The sequence below is a fragment of the Elephas maximus genome, chromosome 6 (assembly GCF_024166365.1).
Source record: "Elephas maximus indicus isolate mEleMax1 chromosome 6, mEleMax1 primary haplotype, whole genome shotgun sequence".
NCBI classification, from domain to species: domain Eukaryota; kingdom Metazoa; phylum Chordata; class Mammalia; order Proboscidea; family Elephantidae; genus Elephas; species Elephas maximus.
The window spans coordinates 71,372,767-71,386,077 of record NC_064824.1 but is presented as its reverse complement, the minus strand read 5'-3'; the positions used below and the strand labels follow the sequence as shown (position 1 = coordinate 71,386,077).

The 13,311-nt window shown below is 38.9% G+C and overlaps 1 protein-coding gene across 5 annotated transcripts in view; it reads right to left on the bottom strand.

Moving 5' to 3' along the window:
- The window catches only part of MAP3K20 (mitogen-activated protein kinase kinase kinase 20), a 212,503-nt gene that overhangs the window by 58,038 nt on the left and 141,154 nt on the right, over nucleotides 1-13,311 (bottom strand). For 4 of the 5 annotated variants that reach the window (XM_049887458.1, XM_049887460.1, XM_049887461.1 and 1 more), the window contains exon 11: nucleotides 12,855-12,990. In XM_049887458.1, the coding sequence (XP_049743415.1) occupies nucleotides 12,855-12,990 (136 nt within the window). Of the gene's footprint in view, nucleotides 1-3,799; nucleotides 8,433-12,854; nucleotides 12,991-13,311 lie in introns of those variants that run through there. The other variant, XM_049887462.1, reaches the window with a different exon arrangement.

Sequence of the window (13,311 nt, the reverse complement as noted above, 5' to 3'; positions counted from 1 at the left end):
TTTCTCGAATAGAATAACGGGTGTTGGTGAAATGACTAATCAAGACCAACATCTTTGGTTCTAATGTCAAAAGGAGAGGAGAGGGGATCTCTTGTGCTCTGCGGATGGCTCACCAATACAATGCTAAGGGAAAGGCTTGGGAGACAGTTTGCTACTTGCTGCAGCAGGATTCTTTGCACGTTGCTTGCAAAGATGGGGGGGGTAAGGCTGAAGGCCAGCTCTGCTTCCAGATGGTTTGAATTTGGCAAGGTGGGGGATGAGAGCTAATGATCTCCAGGCACACAGTGGGTTACCATTTCCTTTGTTTTCTGTACCTTGTTAATATATCACTATATCTGCTGTAGGGTGAGTTCTAAGCCTGTCTGTCTCTCTTTGGGGATTAAAAAAAAAAAAAATCTTGTGACTGCCCCATCACTTTACAAATTCATTATTTACACTTCAACTGACTTCAGGAGAGAAAAGCTAGCACTCACGTGCATGCGTGTGACAATGATCCCTTCAGAGGATGTTGGGAATCTAATCTAACAAAGATCTTATATACACAGCAACACATAACAAAGGGATTTACTGTCAAAATGTTTATTGCAAAATGGAGTCTTAGAACAATGGAAAGCAAAGAAAAGTTCACATCAAAATGAAATGTATGACGCCAACTTGGATTTCTGAATACATTGCGGACTTGGTGCTGGAATATCAAATTCCAACTATGTAGTCAATAACTCAGTAGTGTTACCACACAAAAGTAAAGTGTAATCTTCCATACAAACATTATACAAGATACTTGGCATAGGACTTGCTGAGAATAACATTGCAACAGAATAACTGAGAGAAGGATTTTGTTAAAAATAATAAGGTGACAATGCCATCCAGTCAAAGCTCACACTCAAAGAATATAAATATTTTCTATTATTTAGTACAAAATTTTTTAAAGAGTGTAAAAGCAGTATGTGCAGTGTATCATATCTGACATTAAAAGATACACTATCCTGCACAGGATACAAAACAATATAGGTGCTTGAAACTCTAGTTTTAAAATAAATGATCACATGCCACAAAGCTCCTCAGAGGCAGTGGAGTGCGAACTAAGCTGGAATCTGAGGAAACGTGTCTAGTCCACCAGATTTCCCTGGTAGACTCTCATTTTTCATCACAGAATTGCTGCATCTAGAACTATGAGGCTAGGCTACAATCATAAGAATAGGAGAGATGCTTCTCGCTGGCAATGCTGAAAGTCTAAACAAATAAAACCAGTCTTATTAAAAGCAGCAAAAGGTGCCTGATTATAGGAAAATCATGTTCTATTATATATGTGGTGTGATGAGACTCCACTAGTTTTAAAAGGCTGAACAAATCTAGCGCATCAAGAATCAAAAAATGTATCAATATTTAACTCAGGATAAATTTTAAAATTACCTTTCATAAAACTCTTACCACTCTAACAAAAACTCTGAAAAAATGAAGTTATGTACATCATAATGCTATGAGAAATTTTTCTAAGATCTCTCCTAAGTACCCAATTCCTTGATTTTAATGGGGATCAAAATCTACAGCATGTTAAAGGTCACTGGCTACAAAATGGCTCTCAGCATTTCCAGAGCATCAAAAACAAGTGTGCTGTGTGCTTTCAACTTCTTCCCGTTAGTTATTTACGGAAAATAAGAAAAATGTGATTTTGCTAAAAAATAAAAAGACTGTTAGGAAATGGGTCCTTTTAAATTAACCTGGCTACTGTGCAGAATTGTAGCTACTTCAAGGAGGTTTTTCTTTTCACTTATTGTGGAATCAGGTAATAGGGGAGTGACTGAAGTTGAATTTACTTGCTTCATAAAATTTCCACCAGCATTCTTAAAAGGACGTAAACCATTTCCACAAGAGGTGATGGAAGATAAATGCCACAAACATACAGAATTCAGATTGTGTGGTAGTTATAATTCTGAAAATGCATCTTTTCACTTGGGTAATTCTGTTTGGGGAGGGGGGAGAGTTTAGATGTAGAATTGTAAAACTGCCAGGTTTAGCATGTTTTTCTATGGGGAAGGGACCTGCTATTGGCACTCTGGATGACTTTTCTGTGGTGTGGGCCTGTCCCTGTCATGCAGGACATTACCATTGCTGGCACTGGGCACTAAATGCCTCCAATCACTGTGACAACCAAAAACATGCCCTCGCCTCAGCAATCGCAAAACACAGTTAGGTGACAACAATACCCTACTTGAGAGCCACTAGGGAAGTGTCATCAACTTGTATATGATCAACTGTATGTGAAAAAAAAATGAAACAGTGGTCACACTTTCAGTTGTGTGTCTCTGAGAATTAGTAGCACAATTTAGGCTTTCCATGCTCATTCTGGGTCTTTAAATTTCTCACTGTTTCTTTAACAAGTGATTGGAAATAAATCCAACGCCAATAATTTGCCATTTCAAAAACTGATCTGAAGAGCAAATTAGAGACTGCACAATTAATGTCATCATTAGAAATTCTGCAGATGGCTAATAAATATTTTTTTTAAATTAATACAATTAATGGAATCTAATGTCTTAAAAAAAAATTTTTTTCCTTTAATGTCTTCTAAAAGAGCCGTGGTGGCTCAATGGTTATGTGCTCAACAGCTAACCAAAGGTTGGTGGTTTGAACCCACAGCTACTCCATGAGAGAAAAGACCTGGTGATCTGCTCACATAAAGAATACTGCCGCCCCCCCCCCCAAAAAAAAAAAAACCCACTGACATTGAGTTCAGTCCGACTCATAGTGATCCTATACGACAGAGTAGAACTGCCCCATAAGGTTTCCAAGGAACGGCTGGTGGATTTGAACTGCCAACCTTTTGTTAGCAGCTGAGCTCTTGACCACTGCCACCAGGGTTCTTTCTCCGTAATGAACACAGCCTAGAAAACCCTATGGGACAGTTCTACTCTGTCACATACGGTCACTATGAGTTGGAACTGGCTCGAAGGCACGCACCATCTTCTACAGCGTAAGAACAGCCTAAAATGCTGATTATATGATTCAGATTTCAGGGGTGTTTTAACATTATCAACCCACTGGAAGGATACTGATTTGAAACAGAAAGTAAAATAGCCAATGCCATATGGTGATGATCTATAGTCCAATTCTAGGTGGACAACAATTTCAGGCTCATCACTGATGTCTGCAGTTCTGCTGTACCCTAAGCAGTTTCTTCATGGTAGAGTACTGAGCTACGGTCATCTCTGGAATATTGGTGAGGAAAATAGCAGCAGTGAAGGGATTAAGGAAATATTACCTAGTTAATAGTAAACCTAGGACTAGGTACAGAGCCCTACTACTTTTCTCTTTTACTTCTATATGGTTGCTTTTATCAATGCATTGAAACTTTATACATAGCCAAAGAGATTGATATGTAAACTAAGAAAAATGTCCTCAATTTGTTGTTAATTATTCTTCAATGTGAGACAAGGTCTACATTTTTACATAAAGTGCACAGATCTCAAAATCAGCTCACAGAGAGTCCCTCACCTTCTTCAGCTTTGCGCAACTGTCACCTTACCAGTGAGGCCTTTCCTGACCACACTTTAAACTTCATCCTTATGCCTTATCCTCCTTCCCTGCTTGACTTTCTTGCATGAACTTATCAAATCTTGTCTGTATTTTCCGTGAATTTGTTTGCCTTTTCCATAAATATGTCTATTTTTTCCTCATTTTTGTCTGCTTTTTGCCTCAACTCTTGGATTGCTCTGAATATTAGAGATTTGAATTCCCTGTCAGGTAGTTCTAGTGCCTTTTCTTCTACTGGAAAGTCATCTGGCATTTTATTTTGTCCTGTTTTTTTTTTTTTTTAATATGTTTTGATATTGTCTGCTGTCTTCAGGACATTCAGTAGTGATTTTCTTCATTTCTTGATTGTAGATTTGTTTGTTTTGTCCTGCTTTTTTGTTTTATCTGGTTATGTCTGAGCAGGCAGGCTGTGTGTTCTTTGTCGTTTGCTCGTCTGTAGTCACAATACTTTTCACCTCCTTGTCCAATAGTCAGGGCCAGTCATTCAGCTATTGTGCAGCAGGGCAGATCCAGCTGAAGTGGAGGGGCTGGGACAGGTTTTTTTTGTGGCACATACTAGGGCCAACAGGGCGGGTCAGGAATCAGTGCTGGGCAGGTTTCAGTAGGTCATGCCTGTGCTGCTTGGGGGTGTGATGTTCAGTACATGGTGCAGGTAGGCAAGAAAGAGGGGGTGGGTTGTGATGTGTGGAGCTAATAGGGGTATGGGAAAGAGGAGAGAGAAGAGAGAGAAACAGGAGCCAAAAACAAAGAAAAAAAAGAGAGCTTGCCTTTGGAGTGGAGAGATGAGAAACCAAGAAACGGAGAAAAACAAAAAGGGGAAAAAGAAAGAAAAAGTAGATAAAATTTGGAAAAGAAAACCATCCAGGAGTCCCAGAGTCCCACCAGTGGGGCTGCTAAAACCAGGGAAGTGGCTTCCAGGCTGTGAAGTATAGCCTGGCTAGAGGTGGTATAGATGTCACACAGCACCAGGTATTCAGTAGACAAGAAAAGAAGATAAGTGTAGAAAGACAAGAACTGAGAAATGAAGACAGAAAGGGGAAAAGAGAAAAGAAAATAATAAAAAAAAATGCCCCCAGGGAACCCACCTACGTGGCTGCACAGATTGAGGGTGTGGTGCCTAAGGTGTGCAGTGCAGCCTGGCTAAAAAGGGCTCCCCAGCTGTGAAAAGAAAAAGAAAACAAACAAAACAGAACAAAGCAAAACAAGGAAAAAGAAGCCCCAGGGATCCCACCAGCGTGGTGTCACAGGCTGGGGGAATGGTTCCCAGTCGAGCGTGGCTTCACAGGCTTTCAAGGTGTAGCCGAGATGGGACATGGAGTCAGGTGTTCTAGACAAGGGAGGCCGAGGTGTAGGAGGCACAGAAGAAACCAGAAGAGATGGAAAGAACCCACACCAGCTCAGGAGCCCAGCCAGTGTGGGCAGGGTGAATCCGAGTAGCTGGAGGTGAAAGCAGTTTCCTACCGCCCAAGAGATTGTGGCTGGTGAGAAGCAGAGGCCGAAGGGGAGTAGGGAGAGGGGGGAGCCTAGGAAAGCATATATCGCTGGTTACCAGGGGCTCTGTCTCCTGCTGGGAACTTCATGAAGCTGCTTTCCTGTACTCCTTGTCCACCAATCTCTGACGTGGGTGGGGCAAATTCAAGCGGCACCGGGGCTGCAGTTCCCGGCTGGCTGAGCCACCGCTGCCAGCCAGGAAGCTTGGAGGTGGAGCAGCGGGGAGAGAATGGGGGGTGGGAAAGCGCGCTGGTTACCTGGTGCTCTGTCTCCTGCTGGGAGACCTGCAAAGCTGTTTTCCTGTGCTCCCTGTCTGCAGATCCCCAAAAGGAGTCCAGGATGGTGGATCCATGCTGCCTTAGCTGATGGGGCCCTCTGCACATGTCTCCCCTTCTCTCTGTCCTCTGTCAGTTTCTTATTCCCTTCGGTGCTTGGTTGAGTTCTTTCTCTCTTCATTTGGCACTTCAGGTTCCACGAATGAAGTTTGTCTGTTTTAGTTTTTCGGGCCTTTGCTGTGGAGGGACAGTGTGGTGCTTCTGTCTATGGCACTATGTTGGCCGGAAGTCTGCACTTACCAAATCTTAACACACTAAGTGATGTATGTTTATTGTCAAACTCCATCACTAGCCTGTAAGTGCCATGATTTTTGTCTGTTGTTGTCTCAGTGCCTAGAACAGTACCTGGCATGTAGACGGGGCTCAATGAATATCTGTTGAATGAATTACTTTAATTTGCCTGGGAAGATGTGCAAGAGGCTTTTAAACTATCAGGTTGCTCTGCCACACTGACCCAGAGCATGCTGGGAAGTCAAAAGTACAAACCATCCCCTCAGCTCCATTCCATGGCTTTCTGCTTGTGTGGCTCAACTTGAGTCAGCGAGTACTCAACTCAGCACAGACAGGCTGCCTATTTATGTGGGCGCCTGTTTGTCACCAGTACTCTATTGTGGTGTGCATGGGCAGACATGGACATTGTAGCTGAATGGGTGTGTGGGGTACCCATCTGCAGAAATACAAAAACCCATTTTCTAGGGAAAAGGTTTACCTAGTCTTTCTGTGTTTACTTAGCCTGTAAACAAAGGTGGCACAACCTGTGAATACCTCAGACCAGGCAAACCTGGCCAGGACTCATAGTCGTAAAAGAAAAACAGAATAAATCTGTTTGTATAGCTTATATTCTAAAATTGTTCTTTTTACCTTTCCTGAAAGCTACCTTCTTTTAATTTCATCTCACACTACTCAACAAATATGACTTGAAATTGATAGTTTAGCTTTTCACTTATTTTTCAGTGTCTTTTCACTGGTACAATTAGTAACAGCTAACATGAATTGACCACTTACTAGGGGCCTGGCACTGTGTTAAATATTATCTCATTTAATCCTCACAATATCCTCTTGAAGTAGGTGCTACTACCATTTCCATTTTAAAAGCGAGCAGACAGACACACAGAGGTTAAATAATTTATAGTTGTGAGACTAAACAGCAAATAGAGCTAGGGTTTTGTATCATGACCTGATCTCTCTCTGTGTCACTACACTGTATATACATTCTTCCACATCTCACACTCAGAACATTTTTATTATTTTTCTCCAAATAAAGCTGGCACACGATACTAACCATTTGGTGGTATTCTTCGGCTCTCAAAGGGGTTTAGAAGCATGGCACGCTTCAAATTCCAAGATGCTTTTTATGGCCAAACATGCTTAGAAAGGGCATTAGATAATATCTATGATGATATCCTTTCTTAAAATTTCCATAAAAAGAACCACCAAAAGTATTTTTGGTTTAATAGTCTAATGAATGACACTGCTTTCTTATTTAGGCTGGAAAAAGAAACCCTGTCTTTATCTATTCTTTCTCCTTTCTTTAGATAGTTACAAATATTTTGTAGTTTTCTGTAAACAGTATTTTACGGTTTAAATGTGGTTTGACAGTATGTGGTAACGTTCTGAGGATATCTCTGGTTTGCCAGGTTTTTAGAGCAGCGCCTCCATTTCCTTCTCTAACACCAGCATCACTGAGTCAGGCTTTAAAAAAAAAAAGCTAACCCTGGACAGCTAGATTTGATAGAGAAAGGAAGCCTCACCCTGCATTTGTGCCTAAGTAAGGATAACTCATCTTTCCCGTTCCTTTTATATTTTTTAATTTCGTCTTTAAAGTAGCTATATATATATTTAAAACCCAGGATTATATGCCCCTCTTGAAAAAACAAACACACACACACATATACCTCACTCAAAGTGCAAAAGAGTGGGCCTGGAAATACCCCCCTACTCCCACCCGTTTCTCTTTGTATAAAGTATAAGCTAAGCCTTAGATGGCAGTGTATTGTTAACAAGCTTCCAGGGCTAGCACTGGTATGAACGCCTGCAACATCTGCTGTTGGTTTCAAATCAGAGCATTCCTCCTTCAAATGTTCTATTGAGATGGCTTCTCAGGTTTTACTTTGAGTAGCTGTGCTATTTAGTATGGAAAATCCTCAGCATTAGGTATTTCTGAAGAAACACTTTGTTACAACCTTCTTTCAATTTTTTTTTTGTTGTTGTTAGATTTTGTAGTCACTATAAATCATTTCTGGCATTACAGTGTATCACTATAAGAAAAAAATGTAATACATTACAGGAAAACTGTCAGAGAGGAATTAAGGGTTTAAGAGTACTTATTCAAAATGTAAGTTTTCTTAACTAAATGAATAAAAGAAATAAAGTGAAATACCAACTATATTCTTTCTTTTTTTTTTAAAAAAAGGCCAAAAAATGAATGCCATTAATTAAAAGACTACGTTGTATACAGAACCACAAATTTCTATAATCAGGCACCACGTTTGACTGATTCATTAAATATACCTTTAGGCTTAAATTTTTCCCCATTTTTCTGTAAGCAAAAATAAATCAAAGGTAAAATTATTTAATAAAGTACTGTCGTATAAATGTGATTCGCTAAAAATGCAGTGCTTGGTTCTCTATCTCCTTACTGGTTTTCATACAGACCAAGATAACAAGTTTCTTTTGTTCTTCCGAACGTTTCTAATTTTATTACTTTGCTTTCTGCTTTCATTCACTATTATCATCCATGTCATCATCATCACCTTCTGACAAGTCAAAGTCACTGAACCCCAGGGCCATGTTGACTTTCTTCCCCTTTCTCTTAGATGTGGTTTTGGAAGAATTCTGCTTGGCTTTCATGTTTATCTGCATCCCAGTATGCAGCACAGCTCCCGCTTTGTTCATTGAGAAGACATCCCCAAAGCCCATCAGCATCATGGCCTGCAGACTTTGGTTCATGCCATGTCCCTCCCCGTTACTTGCTGCTGTGATCTGACATGACATCTCTGCACTGTTTGACTCCTCTGTTTTAGATTCAAAGTAAGACTCCTCAGACATTCTTGCAGCAAGAGGCAAGACAAGCTATCAAAAGAGAAGAAAGGACAGAAGTAAAAAAGAGAAATTAGGACCAATTTCAATAAAGGAAATAGACACCACAAAATTAGTTGGCACTACACAGAAGGTAAATGATTAGTGAAACAAATGAATGCAGGGGAATCATGTGAGCATTGATTGAAATGCAGATTTGGCTCCAGTCTATCTACCATAATTTATGAATGGCAGAATGAATCACAACCAAAGGTTTGCAAAGTACCACAGCAAGCCAAATTTCAAACGGAAAGCAAGTTGCAAGTTTTAAGCCCTCGTTTTGCTTAAAACAAAAGATTACAGGATTTCTCTTAATTTTTCTCAATATCATTTTCACACAGAAACCTTTATTTAATCATTATATTTCGATAAAGATTCTTAGTAGAGGCTGAATCTCATGTAAAAAACCCAAGAAACCATGAACCAAAGAAGAAAAGCTTAGAAACCAAAACCAAACTTGTTGCCTTCGAGTCGATTCCAACTCGTGGCGACTCTATACGACAGAGCAGAACTGCCCCACAGGGTTTCCAAGGAATGGCTGGTGGATTCCAACTGCTGACCTTCTGGTTAGCAGCCATGGCTCTTAACCAGTGCACCACCAGGGCTCTGAAAAGCTTAGAGGAAGTGCAAAAAAACAGCTAAGTAGTCAATACAGTTCTAGGGATATCTGGGCCATTAACTACCCTTTTAGCTAGATTAGTATTTTGACTATAAACTAAAAATGAGCCTAGACTTCACTTGCCTCCATTTACTGCTTCTTTGGGCCAGGTCAGATATAATACTATTTATTCCACTTATGAAATAATTCACTAGTTGACAAATTCTACCACTTATGAAATAATTTGTGAACAAATTCTAGATCTATTCAGTCTCCAATATTTAAATCAAAAACAAGAAGGGAAACACGAGGAAAAGTGGGAGGAAAGAAAATGAGTATTCATTTAGATTGTCACCTTTCTAGCCATTCTCTACTTAAACATTTCCATCTTCTAAAACAACTTTTTTTTTTTTCTAGGAATTCTCTTTTTCAGAGTGGTTACAGACAATTCTTTTTCTACATTATGTAATTACTTTTAACAGCTAACCTACTCTCATAAAGGTTGGCCATATTCACTTCAGGGATAAAACTGTCAGGATCTGAAAAATATTTTAAAAAAACAAACCAAACCCACTGCCGTCAAGTCGATTCTGACTCACAGCGACCCTACAGGACAGAGTAGAACTGCCCCATAGGGTTTCCGAGGAAAGCCTGGGGGATTTGAACTGCTGACCTTTTGGTTAGCAGCTGTAGCTCTTAATCACATCACCAGGGTTTTATATATATATATACCTGCTCTTCTTTCGAGAAAAAAGCAAATTAAGGGTTATAATTTTCCTGTTCTTTTAAAATATGGGTAAATTTTTAAATAACAATGTAAAAGTAATATAACTCTGGTATTATCTTTATACTTTGGGTGTAAAGATAATATTTAGGACCGATTTTCTAATCTTTAAAGTTTGAGCTGAGTTTAAAAAAAAAGGCTCATTCTATAGGAAAAGACTTCTGAAGTTGTTAGTTTAACAAGGAAACTTCATATAATTCAGTTAAAAAGTACTAGTTATATGGAAGAAAAAAACTGCTTTTGGTCCTTTAACATTGGAAACAGGGTATTATTTCCCTTGAAGCCAAACTTCCCAGCTTCTGCGAGTTGTCTTCAATTGTTAGATAGTCTTAGAAACTTTGTTGCTTATTTATTTTATTATTTTATAGGTCCTTCCTCACATTATGTTAGACTCTGAAGATTTCAACAAACGTCTCTCAAAAAAACATTTATCTTGTAACAGTGTAAATAAGAATTTATACCAAGCTACAAATATTATTAAAGAATAAACATTGTCCATATTTATGCACGGAGAAATCATCTTCCCAAAATATCTTTAATGCTTTAGTTTCACCAAAGAAAATCAGTGTCATTGAAATTAATTCCCTCTAAATTAACCATTTTTTTTAACAATTGTTCACACTTTCCCATAAGAAGCCCTTGGTCAATTCAATAATACAATTTTCTATGATGTAACATAAATGTTAAGATTTTATAATTAAGATGAGATTATATATAGAACACCTAAACCTCTAGCCACTTCCTTTTTAAAAGGTTTATTTTATCTTTCTCTCAGAAACCTCATTTAAAGTCAGCCAAAAACCGATGTGAGGATAAAAGAAAACAGCTACTTATAAAATACCTAAGCATAAACTTACTTTTCTTCAGAAACACCAGCAGAGGAGACACTAAAAGCAAGTACTATAAAGAAAGAAAACTTAGCACTCATAAGTTAAAAAAAGGAAGAAAGTCTCACTGAGATCTTGCTTCGTGCTGCCCATTGTTAGACGGGAGACCTCAGAGCAGGTCCCTTACAGAAAGTTTTCTGGAGTTAAAATGCAAGCACACTACCCACTGAGCACCCATGGTGTTTTATTATTTATTATACAACTACATTACTCATAGCACTAATATGTGCAAGGCAGCCCATGATTTCTTAGCAAAACTGATGCCAATAAACCAAAGAAAGGTTCTAAAGCATACCCTAATAGGTAGTTAGAAGTTTTCTTCTCATCGTACTACATTTAGAAAGAGTCGAGTCATGCAGTGCTTTATAGCTTAAGATTTCAATACACTTAAAAAAAGAAAGTCTCAGGCTTCAGAAGATGTGATATAGGGACAAGGTCATGTTCTTCCTGCCCCTAATCAGCTCTGGGAAAAATTGCTCTTTTACCCCTAAAATAATGCTTTTTGAGGCTTCTCATTGGCCTGTAGACAAATTCAACTAGAACAGGAAATTTCCCTCAACTGTCCTGAGGGCCTAGTTAAGTTCACGTGACTTATAAAATGTGGTATGTTTTTAATGTCTCATGATAATATAATTCAATTTTTATTTTGGGATTACCTGGATAACCAAAGTCATTTTTGGAAAGTTAAACCTGATAATAAACATTAAGCTTCATTGTATTTTCCTTTTTTGGATATCAGGCTGGCTCTCCACACAAGTTAAAAAAAGAGGCAAAAAGATTTTATTCTTTGTATCTTGAAAAATACATTACAATTGGGCATTGGCTGATTAATGGAGATTAAGACTTAAAGACAGGAAAGCTTTTTGGAAGATCATGCAATGAAGGGCATTTAAGTTGTGTGTGTGTGTGTGTGTTTTGGTATAATAGCTATACAAACCACTGGCATTGAGTCAATTCCGACTCATAGCAACCCTATAGGACAGAGTAGAACTGCCCTATAGAGTTTCCAAGGAGCGCCTGGCTGATATGAACTGCCAACCTCTCGGTTAGCACCTGTAGCACTTAACCACTATGCCACCAGGGTTTCCTAACTACTAAAATGAATTTAAAAATATGTAACAAAGTTTACTTTAAATCTTACCATTATTTGTGGTTTTAAAGTGGGCGAACATTGCCCATTAAGTAACCCTGGGAAAAATAATTACAAATCTATACTTAATTCCCTCAAAATGCTAAATCATTTAAAACAGGGAAGAGTGCTGAAATTTGATTAAAACCCAAAAAGCCAAACCTGTTGCCGTTGAGTTGATTCTGACTCATAGCAACCCTACAGGACAAAGCAGAACTGCCCCATAGGGTTTCCAAGGAGCAGCTGGTGGATTCAAACTGCTGACCTTTTGGTTTGCAGACTGAACTCTTAACCACTGCTCCACCAGGGCTCCATTTGATTAGGCTTAACTATAATGTCAATATGTAAGCTCAAGGTTAGGGTACAAACAGTGAAATCCTCAAAAAAAATTTTTGTGCTCCTTTAAATATAAGATTCGGAGAAAAACCCAGATACTTCCTAGGTGTAGTAGATATTGAAAGCTTGTCCAGAGAGAAGTCTTTTTCCAATCTCTTTCTGCCCATGATTGTAACACTAAATTGAGTAAGCAATATTAATGCTCGTCATTGATATGTCGTGAGGTTAATTCTGTTTTAGCCGGAAAACTTGGCTAAGTCCTAACACATCAGACTTCTTAGACAACTAGTTGCCATGGTGCTACATTTATTAATTGTGATAGACTATAAAGAGTTAATCAGCATTAGGCACACATTCTAGGGATCTAACAGATGGTATGAAAATACATTGGATTTTGTTTTTGTAATTCTAATACACAAACACTCTGGCAGAGTTAACAGTTCTTAAGGAAAGAGCCAGAAACAGAACACACTTTTCTAGCATTTTCTTAATTGAAATCAGATGAGAACACCACTGGAGTATAAATGTGGGCTCTTTAATCCCCAGGCATAAGGCAGGGAAGAGGAGGTGGGAGTGGGAGTGGGAGGGAAGGAGGAGAAGCGATGTGCCATGCTCAGCCATGTCTTCTAAGTGCATTGGGAGAGACAGGGGGAAAGAAGTTAACCTCGGAGCTAATACTTACCGGGACGCTGGACTGCTCTGTCAGTTTTTGCTCCCACATTCTTAAACGTCTTTCTCGTTCTTTAAGCTCCTGCTCTTTAAAGCTGAGATCACGCTCCAGTTTCTTTAGCCTCTCAAGAGTAGCCTCGATTTCACACCTGCACAGGAATAACTGGTTTAAGCTTCAATTTTGCTCAAGAGAACTTTAACCAGAGAAGAAATCTTTCATACCCTGAAAAATCAACAGGTAGTTTCTAATTTGGAATAATATGTTCAAAATACTTCAACAAAGCATTGAAGGGCCACTGGGGCATGGCAGAAGCTATGGAGCTGGTCTCCTGGTTTAGCTACTTAATATTTAACATTCATCTAGCTCTTTACAGTTTACAAAGCACTATTATATATGATCTCATTTTATTCTCGTAACAGTCCTAAGAAACAGGTACTAATTTCATATTGTAAATGAGAAAATGATACTC